At 40.7% G+C, this 15,257-nt stretch overlaps 1 protein-coding gene across 1 annotated transcript in view; it reads left to right on the plus strand.

Moving 5' to 3' along the window:
• Nucleotides 1-15,257, plus strand: part of LOC126282212 (fibrillin-2-like) — a 687,537-nt gene that overhangs the window by 630,538 nt on the left and 41,742 nt on the right. The window contains exons 49-50 of the mRNA XM_049981761.1: nt 10,341-10,535; nt 10,632-10,736. Of these exons, the coding sequence (XP_049837718.1) occupies nt 10,341-10,535; nt 10,632-10,736 (300 nt within the window). The remainder of the gene's footprint in view (nt 1-10,340; nt 10,536-10,631; nt 10,737-15,257) is intronic.

The raw sequence follows: 15,257 nt of genomic DNA on the forward strand, positions 1-15,257 counted from the left end.
AAGCTTTCTGTTGAGCGGTCGCCATCTTAGCATCAACTGACACTGACGCCTAGTCAACAGCGCCTCAAGCGAACAAATGTACTACTAAATGAAACTGTATAGCTCCCTTAATTTGCCGACAGATAGTGCTTAGCTCTGCCTTTTGTCGTTGCAGAGTTTTAAATTCCTAAAGTTGTGGTATTCTTTTTGAATCACCCTGTATTTAAATGACAGATCATTACATGATCCAACTGATATTCACCTAGTAACGAATTAGGTGAGATCCAAGTTTTTGTTTTCGAGGCTCTTTTCTTGAAAAATGTTGATTTGAAAAATAGGTCATGGTTTATGCAGATTTCAATGAGTCGCATGCCATTCCGATTGGTCTGTGTGTGCCCTGACCATTTACCTACCCAATATCGATATTTCTTTTCTTTACCGATTTGTGCATTGAAATCGCCGATAAGGATTTTGACATGGTTATTTGGGATATTTTGGAGAATATTATCTAATTGGTTCCAGAATTCTTCTACTTTGTTTTGTTAGTGATGTTAGTTGGTGCATGTCCATTGATTAGAGTGTATATCTTATTAGCTGATTTTATTGTCATCGTGGAGAGCCGGCCCAAGTAAGATTTGAAGGTCGCGACTGAATCAAGTATTGATGTACCTACTATAAATCCAGTTCCAAATTGTGGACAATTTCCCATGGCTCGTTTTCCAGGTTTTCCTTTGTATCTCCTGTATCCTTCCAAATCAAAAGGATTTTCATCTGTATATCATGATTTCTGAAATGCAATAATTTTGATTTTACATTCTCTGGATTTGTCCAGGATGTTTTTTTAGTTTTCCCATTTTTAAGAGCGAATTTACATGAAATGTCATTAGCCAAATTCTAGATTTTGGTTTGATTTTGTTATTACAGGATTTTGAGGTACTCCGATTTACCTCCATGCACACTTCTGTGGTCTCCCCAGAATCCGAATAGACCACTTGCGGTTTTTCAACCATGGGATTTGACCCACTGGGGTAATTTGTCTTTGAAGGTGCTGTATCCATGTTGATTTAATTGGACTGGGTTTGTGACTGAAATTGAAATTTCAGTCTGGTTTAATTATGAACATCATATCTCCTAGGTATAGGATGGATAATGATATCCATTTTGTGACTTAGAGTGAGTATTGATTCCAATGGTTCTACCAAATGTTTCATCATTAGATCAATAGGTTTGTCTGTGTCATTAGAACCCCCTATTATAATCAAAGTATCATGTGTTCTGAAGCATCTTGTCAAATTTTCTGCATTTTTTACCACCTCATTTAGTGGAGGCCAGGTTTTACTATGCTTTTTACCTGGTATGAGGGCCCTTGTTGTTTTTGCAGTATTTGAGCACAGTCTCTTCCATGACTGTCACTTAATATTGGCGCTTTCATTTTTTCCACAATTTTCTTGCCGTGTAACGGTCTGGAATTTCTTATCGTTTTTCTTGCACTTATATTGGTGCTTGAGCAATTATGTTCACTGGCAGATTACTCATTCACTTTGTGGCAGATTGTTCACTTCGGGTTAATTTTTGCGTAATGCCATCCCCACCATCAATGACTGGTGTCCAGGTGGTGTTTCAGTGTCTGATTTCTCTGTTTGCGGCCTGAACTGAACTTTCTAACACTGTTTTACTGATTAGGAAGCCTTGCAATCATCCGCTAATAAACGTGCATCTTTCTTACAATATGCAAATGAGACATTCGTCATATGGCCACACATGAACTTCCTGCAATGACTCCACACTGCTGTGTTCTCACAATCTGGTGATTGGAGTACCCATCCTTTCAAAGAGTTTTGAATTCAGAAATTCAGAGGCAAGGCTCTTTTCTCATAAGCTTTGTCCTCTGTGGGCTGGGGCACTCAGCACAGCGTTTTTCTCTGTCTGGAGATTGTCAGCACATATAGGGTTTCAGTACACACTGAGGCCAAGTGAACTGTCTGACTTACAATTCATGATGACCTATGTGAATGGTAGCTGTTGCTCCTCCTCTACACCTGATAATAACAATTCATGATGACCTATGTGAATGGTAGCTGTTGCTCCTCCTCTACACCTGATAATACCATCCGTTCCCATGACCAAACGTATCGTTTATATCTAAACTAAAATTAAGTCTACAACCGACGAAAACAGCAGGACCATCGAGCAGAGCTTGTGCAGCGACAGACTTAACTGGAATACGATTCTTCTTGTCTCCAGCTGTTGTAGCAAACTCGATGTTCTCGATGTTCTTGTAGACTGTTTGCTTAGAACGACGGCGATATCTTCTGTAAGGCATCTTGGCAGCGTTCAATGCAGTTGCCTGTGCAGCAGCAGCAGCGTGACGTAGACGCTGCGCGGCAGTCGCTCGCTTATATACATGTCCGAACACGCGTGACCTTGATTCGGACTTAGAATATTTCTGCCGGCTGGCACTCAGCACAGCGTTTTTCTCTGTCTGGAGATTGTCAGCACATATAGGGTTTCAGTACACACTGAGGCCAAGTGAACTGTCTGACTTACAATTCATGATGACCTATGTGAATGGTAGCTGTTGCTCCTCCTCTACACCTGATAATAACAATTCACATAGGTCATCATGAATTGTAAGTCAGACAGTTCACTTGGCCTCAGTGTGTACTGAAACCCTATATGTGCTGACAATCTCCAGACAGAGAAAAATGCTGTGCTGAGTGCCCCAGCCCACAGAGGACAAAGCTTATGAGAAAAGAGCCTTGCCTCTGAATTTCTGAATTCAAAACTCTTTGACAAGAATGGGTACTCCAATCACCAGATTGTGAGAACACAGCAGCGTGGAGTCACCACAAGAAAATAGGAAGAAAAGCAGGAAAAGCAAAGGCAGCAGCATACTTCCCTGCTGTAGAAGTGATCTCGTAAAAAGTCACCAGGATCCTTAAAAAGAATGGCATGCTCACTGAACACGATAAGCGATGAACTCAAAACAGCTCAAAATGACTTTGGTTTATGCAAGCCAAAAATTTATAGCGTTCTGTATCAGTGTGGCATCCCATATTTCAGACGAACAATTGGAACAGAGGAGATCCAATGTCGGGAGCATGAACATTCCACATATCTGGCACAACCACACAAGTCAACTGTTGATGAACAGTGCATAGAATGTAATCACTCCGAGGATTACAGTACTACAAAAAAATCCAGAAACAGACTCTGAGGTTCTAGGACATTTTTATTAGAGAGGTAATTGAGATTAAGTTGGCAGAAAATATTATCAACATTGCAATTCTGTCGAAGACAGCAAATGACTTGTAAGAGCCGCTGAGTGGAATGGATTCTGTTGTAAAATTGGATCAGGCCATGCTGAGGGAGTTAGATTAGGAAATGACACACTATTTACTATTTGGGCACCAAAATAACTGATGATGGCTGTAGTAGAGAGGATGTAAAATCAAACTGGCCGTAGAAGGAAAAGTGTTTCTGAAAAAGAGAAATTTGTTAATATCGAATTTAAATCTGCTTGCTACGAAGACATTTCTGAAGGTATTAGATTGTAGCCTTGTATGAAAGTGGAACATGGACGATAAACTGTTCAGACAAGAAGAAAATAGAAGCTCCTGAAGTGTGACACTACAGAAGAATCCTGAGGATTAGCGGGTACATGAAGTAACTAGTGAAGAGGTAGGGGATCAAATTGGGGAAACATGAGATTCATGGCACAACTTGACTAACAGAACTATCTCTTTACTCACATGAAATGTTGAGTGCTATTAACAAGGGATTTCAAATTGATTCTGTATTTCTAGATTTCCAGAAGGCTTTTGACACTGTAGCACCAAGCAGCATGTAGTGAAATTGTGTGCTTGTGGAATATCATCTCAGTTATGTGACTGGATTCTTGATTTCCTGTCGGGAGGTCACAGTTCATAGTAATTGACAGAAAGTCATAGAGTAAAACAGATGTAATTTCTGGTGTTCCCCAAGGAAGTGTTATAGGCCCTTCGCTGTTTCTTATGTATATAAACAATTTAGGAGACAATCCTAGTATCCGCCTTAGGTTTTTGTGAATGATGCTGTCATTTATCATCGAGTAAACTCATCAGAAGATCAAAACAAATTGCAACATGATTTATAAAAGATATCTGTATGGTCCAAAGAATGCCAGTTGACCTTAAATAACAAAAAGTGTGAGATCATCCACAAGAGTGCTAAAAAGAATCTATTAAACTTCGATTGCATGATAAATCAGTAAAATCTAAAGGCCATAAATTCAACTAATTGGCTAAGAATTACAATTATGAACAACTTAAATTGGAAAGGAAAGTTGCCACTCACCATATAGGGGAGAAACTGAATCGCAGATAGGCACAACAAAAAGACTCACAAATATAGCTTTTGGCCAGGAAGGCCTTCATCAAAATTAGACGACAAATGCACACATACACATTCACACAAGCACAACTCACAAACACATAACTGTAGTCTCAGGCAAATTTTGATGAAGGCCTTACCAATCGACAGCTATATTTGTGACAGTCTTTTTGTTGTGCCTATCTACGACCCAACATCTCCACTATATGGTGAGTGGCAACTTACCTTTTCACAATACTGTTACATTCCATCCTGGATTTTCCATTGTTCAACTCGAATTGGAAAGAGCACATAGAAAACGTTGTGGGAAAGGCTAACAAAACACTGCATTTTATTGGCAGGACACTTAGAAAATGTAACAGATTTACTAAAGAGACTGCCTATACTACACTTATCCGTCTTCTTTTGGAGTACTACTGTGTGGTGTGGGATCCTTACCAGAGAGGATTGATGGAGTACATAAAGAAAGTCCAAAGAAAGGCAGCACATTTTGTAATATCACGAAATAGGGGAGAGAGTGTCACTGAAATGATATGGGATTTGGGGTGGACATCATTAAAACAGACTTTTTTGCTGCGGCAGATTTTTCTCATGAAATTTCAATCACCAGCTTTCTCCTCTGAATGCAAAAATATTTTATTGACGCCAACCTACATAGGGAGAAATGATCATCATAATAAAATAAGGGAAATCAGAGCCTGCACAGAAAGATATGGGTGTTCGTTTTTTCGGGGCACTGTATGAGATTGGAATAATAAATAATTATTGTGAAGATTTTTATGTGAACCCTCTGCCAGCTACTTAAATGTGATTTTCTTTCGGAACAGTTACTATCATCATACAGTTAATAGGCTTCCCGGTCATTGACCTTCTTCTATGTGTATGCGCACACTTTGCCCAAACTCTTATGCGGACAGTCACCTTAGTTGGCATGAGTAATGAGTGAATGGGCAAATATCCTTTAGGAACATTATGAATGTACGTTGTGGACAGTTGGTAATGTGGACCTCACGGGAGGTGTGCTAGGGATAAGTCTCTGTAGTTGCGCTATCCTCTGTGCCCTCGGTGGCTCAGATGGATAGAGCGTCTGCCATGTAAGCAGGAGACCCCGGGTTCGAGTCCTGGTCGGGGAACACACTTTCAGGTGTCCCCACTGAGGTATATCAACAACACCTGTTGGCAGCTGAAGGTTTTGATTAATAATCATTATCTTTTCTAGAGAAGCTGCATGGTCATCATTAGTATCTGTTCTTTCAGAATGGTTACTATCTTCATATTAAATGTGATTTGCAGAGTATCCATGTACATGTAGATGTAGAGATGGAAAACATCCTGAGGCATAAAGGTATCATCAGCTCTGTAATGGAATGTGTGTGTGTGTGGGGGGGGGGGGGGGGGGGGGGTAAAATGGTAGAGGGAGACCAACGGATGAATATGGTAAGCAGGTTCAAGTGGATGTAGGTTGCAGCAGTTAACAGAGATAAAGAAGATTGCACAGGATAGACTAGCGTGGAGTGCTACATCAGATCAGCCTTCGGGCTGAAGACCACAACAACACTACCCATTTCCTTAGTCACATTGCATTCATCTTAGTTATAGCAACAGTCACAAAATTAGATGGCTCAAGGTCACACAAATCTGCCACTTATATATCTCACCCTGCAATGTTGCTATTTAAGGGACTGGCTAGATAATCATCACAGTCAACTATTTCCGTGTTCTGTGAACTCATTCTGCTTTACAGATAGTTAAAATGTAATATGTTGGCATCATCATAATTTCTTCAGAGGCTGTAGCTGTGAGTGTTCTCTTTGATTCAGCATGAAAGGAATATACACGGGAAAGCAGATTTACTGAAATGGATTATTTTAATAAGGAGTGGTCTACAGGACCGTATCAAAATACTACGCTAGAGGAGAGTACCGTACTGTCAATAAAATTGTGTCTGCCTACAAAACAATATTTAAGTATGAGGGCTCAGAAATGTATATTATTTGCCTTCTAAAAGAAATCAGTTTAAAAGTTTTTAAATTTATTATGAAATGAAGGGATATTGTCACCTCCAGAGCTACATTTTTGTGGACTGTACGTTTATAGCATATGAAGGATAATAGACCTGTGGTTTACGTAAACCAGGGCCGGCCAGAAATTCTGCACGGTGTGGTGCTCCTGCACATGTGCAACTTCTGGGTCACAGCGTGCACGCCGCAGCCATCAGCATTCATGTAGTGCATGTTTCTACGCACAGATGTTGCTTTATCCACTTGCTGGGATACTCTGTACCGGCGCATTCTAGTGCTCTTTCCACAGCTTGCAAGCCAACCATGGGAAGGTATTTCATGTATTAAACCTTTAAAATACTGTCACAGTCTACTCATTGAGACGTCTACTTTTATGTAAACAGTTTAACCCAGTAAGAAAATATACAGTTAACAACCGTGGGTTTTTATTAAGGCAGCTCGACTGACAGCACGTAAATATGCCTAATGTTTTTGATGTAGTATTTGAGAAAGAGAGCACTTAGCGACTTCCAACGAACCATATTCATGATTTCAAATAACATTAAGAAGATTTAGTGTGGTTGTCATTCTGGAAAATTGAAAACAGTACATTGCACAGCGTACAGTAATATAGACGTAAATATAACACAAGAAACTAATAGAGTTCAAGAAGTATCAGTTACTTTGACGTACAGTAAAAACGAGTTGATGTGTCTCATCCATTTTCTTAATGACATTTAATTTTGCTTGCTATTCTTCACTGTTGAGTGCACTGCACTCGTCATTGTGACATGTAATGTAGTGTCTTTCAATTGAAAACTTACGCTGTCAGCAGCACAGCAAACACTGAGTTTTCACCAACGGCTACAAAAAATAATTACAGTTCCCAGTCATTTTTAAACGACTGAGAACATAGTTATCCCGTTCTTTGCTTTTTCACAGTACCTGCCATTTCTCAGTACTTCTCTAATCAGGTTACGGTTACCAGGGGTAAACTACACTGGATGTGTTTCACTCTTGCTTCTACCATATAAACAGGGAAGTGGAGCCGCCACCGTTCATTTAGGACACAAGTCTAATAACAGATGTCGCTGTCGCACACGTGTGCACATGTGCAGCACTTCCGTACGTCTGCACACTGTGCAGAGTTTGGCCGGCCCTGATGTAAACAAAACTTGGGTTTCAGAAAACCAAATTAACTAATATATTTGGCAAGGCTCAAAGGGAAATGGTAGCCATAAGGCACCTACAGATACATCTGAATAATGTATAAAGGTGTATGTGGGGACAGGTGCTGTGCTGAAGAGTCTGTAACAGATGCAAATACAATCTCTTTAGTAGTCATGGAATATCCTCGGTCCTATTAAGCACAGCTGGGTCACTGTATACATGTTGTTATTCAGTGTCTTGCATGGAGTGTCTCATTAATAAATTGCTTTTGTAGGTGGCACAATACAATAATGATGTCTCAGATATTTTCAAAATTAATTTTATAGTTTTCTTAACAACTTTCTCATTGTAAGTTTTCTCTGTCTCTTCTCTGTTTCTGTCTCACTCTCGGAAGAGTTTTATGTTCCCATGATACAACGTGTATCAGGTAAGTATATAAATTAAAAAAAAAATTACGCTTTTTTCAGCCCAAATATGATAGTTTTTCTGGCTTTTTCATAGGTTTAAATAAAAAAGTATTTGTACTGAAAATGTTTTGTTAAATTCCTTCTTAGTATTTTCATAATAATTGGCAAGAACTTTTCTTTTAGAAAGAACTCCCTCATTTGTTGTTGTTGTGGTCTTCAGTCCTGAAACTGGTTTGATGCAGCTCTCCATGCTACTCTATCCTGTGCACGCTCCTTCATCTCCCAGTACTTACTGCAACCTACATCCTTCTGAGTCTGCTTAGTGTATTCATCTCTTGGTCTCCCTCTACGATTTTTACCTTCCACACTGCCCTCCAATGCTAAATTTGTGATCACTTGATGCCTCAGGACATGTCCTACCAACCGATCCCTTCTTTTAGTCAAGTTGTGCCACAAGCTCCTCTTCTCCCCAATTCTATTCAATACCTCCTCGTTAGTTATGTGATCTACCCATCTATTCTTCAGCATTACTCTGTAGCACCACATTTAAAAGCTTCTATTCTCTTCTTATCTAAACAATTTATCGTCCACGTTTCACTTCCATACATGGCTACACTCCATACAAATAGTTTCAGAAACGACTTCCTGACACTTAAGTCTATACTCGATATTAACAAGTTTCTCTTCTTCAGAAACTCTTTCCTTGCCATTGCCAGTCTACATTTCATATCCTCTCTATTTCGACCATCATCAGTTATTTTGCTCTCCAAATAGCAAAACTCCTTTACTACTTTAAGTGTCTCATTTCCTAATCTAATTCCCTCAGCATCACCCGATTTAATTTGACTACATTCCATTATCCTCGTTTTGCTTTTGTTGATTTTCATCTTATATCCTCCTTTCAAGACACTGTCCATTCCGTTCAACTGCTCTTCCAAGTCCTTTGCTGTCTCTGACAGAATTACAATGTCATCAGTGAACCTCAAAGTTTTTATTTCTTCTCCCTGGGTTTTAATACCTACTCCAAATTTTTCTTTTGTTTCCTTTACTGCTTGCTCAATATACAAATTGAATAACATCGGGGAGAGGCTACAACCCTGTCTCACTCCCTTCCCAATCTCTGCTTCCTTTTCATGCCCCTCAACTCTTACAACTGCCATCTGGTTTCTGTACAAATTGTAAATAGCCTTTCGCTCCCTTTATTTTACCCCTGCCACCTTCAGAATTTGAAAGAGAGTATTCCAGTGAACATTGTCAAAAGCTTTCTCTAAGTCTACAAATGCTAGAAATGTAGGTTTGCCTTTCCTTAATCTTTTTTCTAAGATAAGTCGTAAGGTCAGTATTGCCTCTCGTGTTCCAACTTTTCTACGGAATCCAAATTGATCTTCCCTGACGTTGGCTTCTACCAGTTTTTCCATTCGTCTTTAAATAATTCACATTAGTATTTTGCAGCTGTGACTTATTAAACTGATAGTTCAGTAATTTTCACATCTGTCAACACCTGATTTCTTTGGGATTGGAATTATTATATTCTTCTTGAAGTCTGAGGGTATTTCACCTCTCTCGTACATCTTGCTCACCAGATGGTAGAGTTTTGTCAGGACTGGCTCTCAGTAGTTCTAATGGAATGTTGTCTACTCCCGGGGCCTTGTTTCGACTCAGGTCTTTCAGTGCTCTGTCAAACTCTTCACGCAGTATCGTATCTCCCATTTCATCTTCATCTACATCCTCTTCCATTTCCATAATATTGTCCTCAAGTACATCGCCCTTGTATAGACCCTCTATATACTCCTTCCACCTTTCTGCTTTCCCCTCTTTGCTTTGAACTGGGTTTCCACCTGAGCTCTTGATATTCATGAATCTCATGTACATGAATGTCAGGTACATATTCAGGCATTTTACAGCTAAGGAGATGTTTAGAGATGTTTTGTAGAAATTTTAAACTGAAAATGTAAACCCAAAACTGACAGCATTATGTAGACCAGAAAAAAAAATACTTCTCAAGATGAACTATTACAACTGTGTGATTGAAATATTTACCGGCACTAAAGATTTGTCTGTCATCTTACCCCAGCAAATTGTACATCTCTTGAGAATTTCATGATATGATTTTATTCCACACAAAATCATGCATATTGGCATAGCAGCAAAAAAAATGTGACTCAAGAAACTCAATGAGACATTTCTTGGAGCAGTCAGTTTAGCAAAAGTGTCATCATGGTTTGCAAAAATTTCTTGAAGTATTCTCTACTGCATTTCAACCACATGAAATACTTTTTGCAACAGTTTGTTTTTGAAACAACCTGTGAGAGATGATAATCAGAAAATTTCCAGACAGTTATGATAATTATATTTGTGTTCCATTAAAATGTATTTGTGAACAGTGAAAAATAATATGTCATTTTATTCCCAGAATCTTGTTGGAGGATACCGATGTGCATGTCCAGAAGGCTTCATTCAGCATTTCTACTACAATCAGTGTGTTGATGAAGATGAATGCCAGCAGTCACCATGTGGTTCAACAAACTGCATCAACACTATTGGCAGCTACCGTTGTGGCTGCCCAGATGGTTATCAGTACGATACTTCTGTCCTTCTGTGTGTCCAGGTAAGATGTGTTGCAATTGATTAGCTCTCACTTTCTTGAGAAGATAATCTTTTTCTTATTTGTACCTGTTGACAATATTGTTTTGGTTTCACATAGGTGAGCGCGGGGTGTGCATCTAGTCCCTGTGCATTTGGATGTACTTCTCTTGGAGGTAACAACTTCATGTGTGGTTGCCCACAAGGATACCAGCGGATAGGACAGGTAAGCAACTGAAAGATATATATTATTTGGAAAATGTAAAAGTGGCATATAAATTGAAAATAGAAATTCCGACCATTTGGTGTTTAGTTTCTTGCACAGATTAGGAATGGCATAAGACAAAAATAAAAGAGCTATTTAAATGTCATTTGTGGTGAGAATGTGTAATTATATTTTAGTGTCATTCATTTGATTTTCTAAAGTTTTAGAGCATCAGTTGTCACAAAGTATAAAATAAGTAAAAAGCAGCAGTGCAGTTCTCAGGTGTCATTATTAAAGTGCATGAAATTTTTTGATTATGATTTTCATATATCAGGTGTAATCAGATAAGATCTGAAGCTGAAGTGCATAGTTATAAAATATTTCAATCCATCAAAATGTACATTATTACGAACCATTTAAATTGCAATGCCAGGAAGGGTAGCAAATAACAAAACCTTACTCATGCATGTGCAGTACATTAGGAATAATACTGTTTAAATTTGGGGGTGTACAGAGTGTGAAATCTAGTACGAAAGAGCTGCCACCTCCTGTTGCAACAGTGGCTCTAATATGGCTGGACACTGAGCTGAGCTCGAATGATATATACAGGAACATCACACCACAGTGCTTCAGCTCTATGCCGGAAGTTGATCTTGAGTGGTGGAGTCCCAGTCTATCGGCAGACTTTGACCAGAAGTTATCAGTGGGTGAGAGATATGGAGAACATGCAGGCAAGGGCAACAGTTGGACACTCCCTGTGTCAAGATAGGTCAGGACAGCACACCATCTTTCATTATCTTGTTGAAAGGTAATGTGTCTGAGCCCTTAAAGATAGGACACAACCACTGACCTAAGAATGTCATAGGTGTAATGGCCGCTGTTTAAAATTTTAATTACCAGCTGTTCTAGGCTTTCGCAGCTCGTGTACCCACATAGGAACAGCTGGGTGGACACGGGCACTGCTGGGCAGCTGTGGGCAGACAGCTAGTGCACAGTCGGCCTTGCAGCCAGACCATAGCGTATGCAGCTCACATATGTGCAGAATGTGTGCAGTAGGACCATCTGGCAAATAGCCTGCACTATCCGCACGTGCCCACGAATTGATAAAGGGGCATCCTTACCCCGTGGGGAAGTATTGGAACAGCCTGGGTTTTGTGAAATAGTGGCGGTTATGTTGTGTACCCAGTACCATCCTACACCATCACACGAGGCACTGGGCCTATACGACATTGATTCTAATCTGTCAATGACCATTCTTCCCAGAGCATCCGGAAACAAATACATCCATTTTGATTCTGAGCGCAGAACCAGGACTCGTCTAAAAACTGATGTGTTACCACTCTAAAAAGTGATGTGTTGCCACTAATGTGTCAAGTGTTTTCGTTGGAGACAACCATAGAGTATAAATATCTATGGAGTAAACATTCGGTTGCCCAGAATGAGAGTTTGTGTGTTTTATTCATTGTGCCTATCTACCGGCGCTTTCCCGCTTGGTAAGTCTTGGACCATCCAGGTTATCTGGATACTTCCCACCAACACCAACTTATCCAAACTCTGGAGATGGGAACTCGCCCTTCAGTATATCCTCTCTTCTCGATATCCGCCAGGCCTCAACCTCCGCTAATTTCAAGTTGCCGCCGCTCATACCTCACCTGTCTTTCAACAACTTCTTTGCCTCTGTACTTCCGCCTCGACTGACATCTCTGCCCGAACTCTTTGCCTTTACAAATGTGTGCTTGTGTCTGTGTATGTGCGGATGGATATGTGTGTGTGTGCGAGTGTACACCTGTCCTTTTTTCGCCCTAAGGGAAGTCTTTCCGCTCCCGGGATTGGAATGACTCCTTACCCTCTCCCTTAAAACCAACATCCTTTCGTCTTTCCCTCTCCTTCCCTCTTTCCTGAAGAAGCAACCGTCAGTTGCGAAAGCTAGAAATTCTGTGTGCGTGTTTGTGTTTTATTTATTGTGCCTGTCTACCGGCGCTTTCCCATTTGGTAAGTCTTGGAATCTTTGTTTTTAATATATTAAACACAAAGATTCCAAGACATGTAGATTCCAGACATGAAATATGTCTGCTTGTGTCTGTGTATGTATTGATGGATATGCGTGTGTGTGTGTGTGTGTGTGTGTGTGTGTGTGTGTGTGTGCGTGCGAGTATATACTTATCCTTTTTTCCCCCTAAGGTAAGTCTTTCTGCTCCCGGGATTGGAATGACTCCTCACCCTCTCCCTTAAAACCCACATCCTTTCATCTTTCCTTTTCCTTCCCTCTTTCCTGACGAAGCAGCCCGCCGGTTGCGAAAGCTCGAAATTCTGTGTGTGTGTTTGTGTGTTTTATTCATTGTGCCTATCTACCGGCGCGTTCCCGCTTGGTAAGTCTTGGAATCTTTGTTTTTAATATATTTTTCCCAAGTGGAAGTCTCTCTCTCTCTCTCTCTCTCTCTCTCTCTCTCTCTCTCTCTCTCTCTCTATATATATATATATATATATATATATATATATATATATAAAACAGAAAGAAACTTCCACATGGGAAAAATATATTAAAAACAAAGATTCCAAGACTTACCAAGCGGGAAAGCGCCGGCAGACAGGCACATGAACAAAACACACAAACACACACACAGAATTACGAGCTTTCGCAACTGGCAGTTGCTTCGTCAGGAAAGAGGGAAGGAGAGGGAAAAATGAAAGGATGTGGGTTTTAAGGGAGAGGGTAAGGAGTCATTCCAATCCCGGGAGCGGAAAGACTTCCCTTAGGGGAAAAAAAAGGACAGGTGTACACTCGCACACACACACACACACATATCCATCCGCACATACACAGACACAAGCAATATATATATATATATATATATATATAAAACAGAAAGAAACTTCCACATGGGAAAAATATATTAAAAACAAAGATTCCAAGACTTACGCGTGCCTGTCTGCCGGCGCTTTCCCACTTGGTAAGTCTTGGAATCTTTGTTTTTAATATATAATAGAAAGAAACTTCCACATGGGAAAAATATATTAAAAACAAAGATTCCAAGACTTACCAAGCGGGAAAGCGCCGGCAGACAGGTACATGAACAAAACACACAAACACACACACAGAATTACTAGCTTTCGCAACTGATGGTTGCTTCTTCAGGAAGGAGAGGGAAAGACGAAAGGATGTGGGTTTTAAGGGAGAGGGTAAGGAGTCATTCCAATCCCGGGAGCAGAAAGACTTCCCTTGGAAAAAAAAGGACAGGTGTACACACACACACACACACACACACACATCCGTCCGCACACATATATATATATATATATATATATATATATATATATAAAACCAAGATTCCAAGACTTACCAAGCGGGAAAGCGCCGGCAGACAGGTACATGAACAAAACACACAAACACACACACAGAATTACTAGCTTTCGCAACTGATGGTTGCTTCTTCAGGAAGGAGAGGGAAAGACGAAAGGATGTGGGTTTTAAGGGAGAGGGTAAGGAGTCATTCCAATCCCGGGAGCAGAAAGACTTCCCTTGGAAAAAAAAGGACAGGTGTACACACACACACACACACACACACATCCGTCCGCACACATATATATATATATATATATAAAACCAAGATTCCAAGACTTACCAAGCGGGAAAGCGCCGGCAGACAGGTACATGAACAAAACACACAAACACACACACAGAATTACTAGCTTTCGCAACTGATGGTTGCTTCGTCAGGAAAGAGGGAAGGAGAGGGAAAAATGAAAGCATGTTGGTTTTAAGGGAGAGGGTAAGGAGTCATTCTAATCCCGGGAGCGGAAAGACTTCCCTTAGGGGAAAAAAAGGACAGGTGTACACTCGCACACACACACACACACACACACATATCCATCTGCACATACACAGACACAAGCAGACATATTTAAAGGCAAAGAGTTAAGGGCAGAGATGTCAGTCGAGGCGGAAGTACAGAGGCAAAGAAGTTGTTGAAAGACAGGTGAGGTATGAGCGGCGGCAACTTGAAATTAGCGGAGGTTGAGGCCTGGCGGATATCGAGAAGAGAGGATATACTGAAGGGCGAGTTCCCATCTCCAGAGTTCGGATAGGTTGGTGTTGGTGGGAAGTATCCAGATAACTCGGACGGTGTAACACTGTGCCAAGATGTGCTGGCCATGCATCAAGGCATGTTTAGCCACAGGGTGATCCTCATTACCAACAAACACTGTCTGCCTGTGTCCATTCATGCGAATGGACAGTTTGTTGCTGGTCATTCCCACATAGAAAGCATCACAGTGCAGGCAGGTCAGTTGGTAAATCACGTGGGTGCTTTCACATGTGGCTCTCCCTTTGATCGTGTACACCTTCCGGGTTACAGGACTGGAGTAGGTGGTGGTGGGAGGGTGCATGGGACTGGTTTTACACCGGGGGCGGTTGCAAGGGTAGGAGCCAGAGGGTAGGGAAGGTGGTTTGGGGATTTCATAGGGATGAACCAAGAGGTTACGAAGGTTAGGTGGACGGCGGAAAGACACTCTTGGTGGAGTGGGGAGGATTTCATGAAGGAT

This window comes from Schistocerca gregaria, chromosome 7 (assembly GCF_023897955.1).
Source record: "Schistocerca gregaria isolate iqSchGreg1 chromosome 7, iqSchGreg1.2, whole genome shotgun sequence".
Lineage (NCBI taxonomy): Eukaryota > Metazoa > Arthropoda > Insecta > Orthoptera > Acrididae > Schistocerca > Schistocerca gregaria.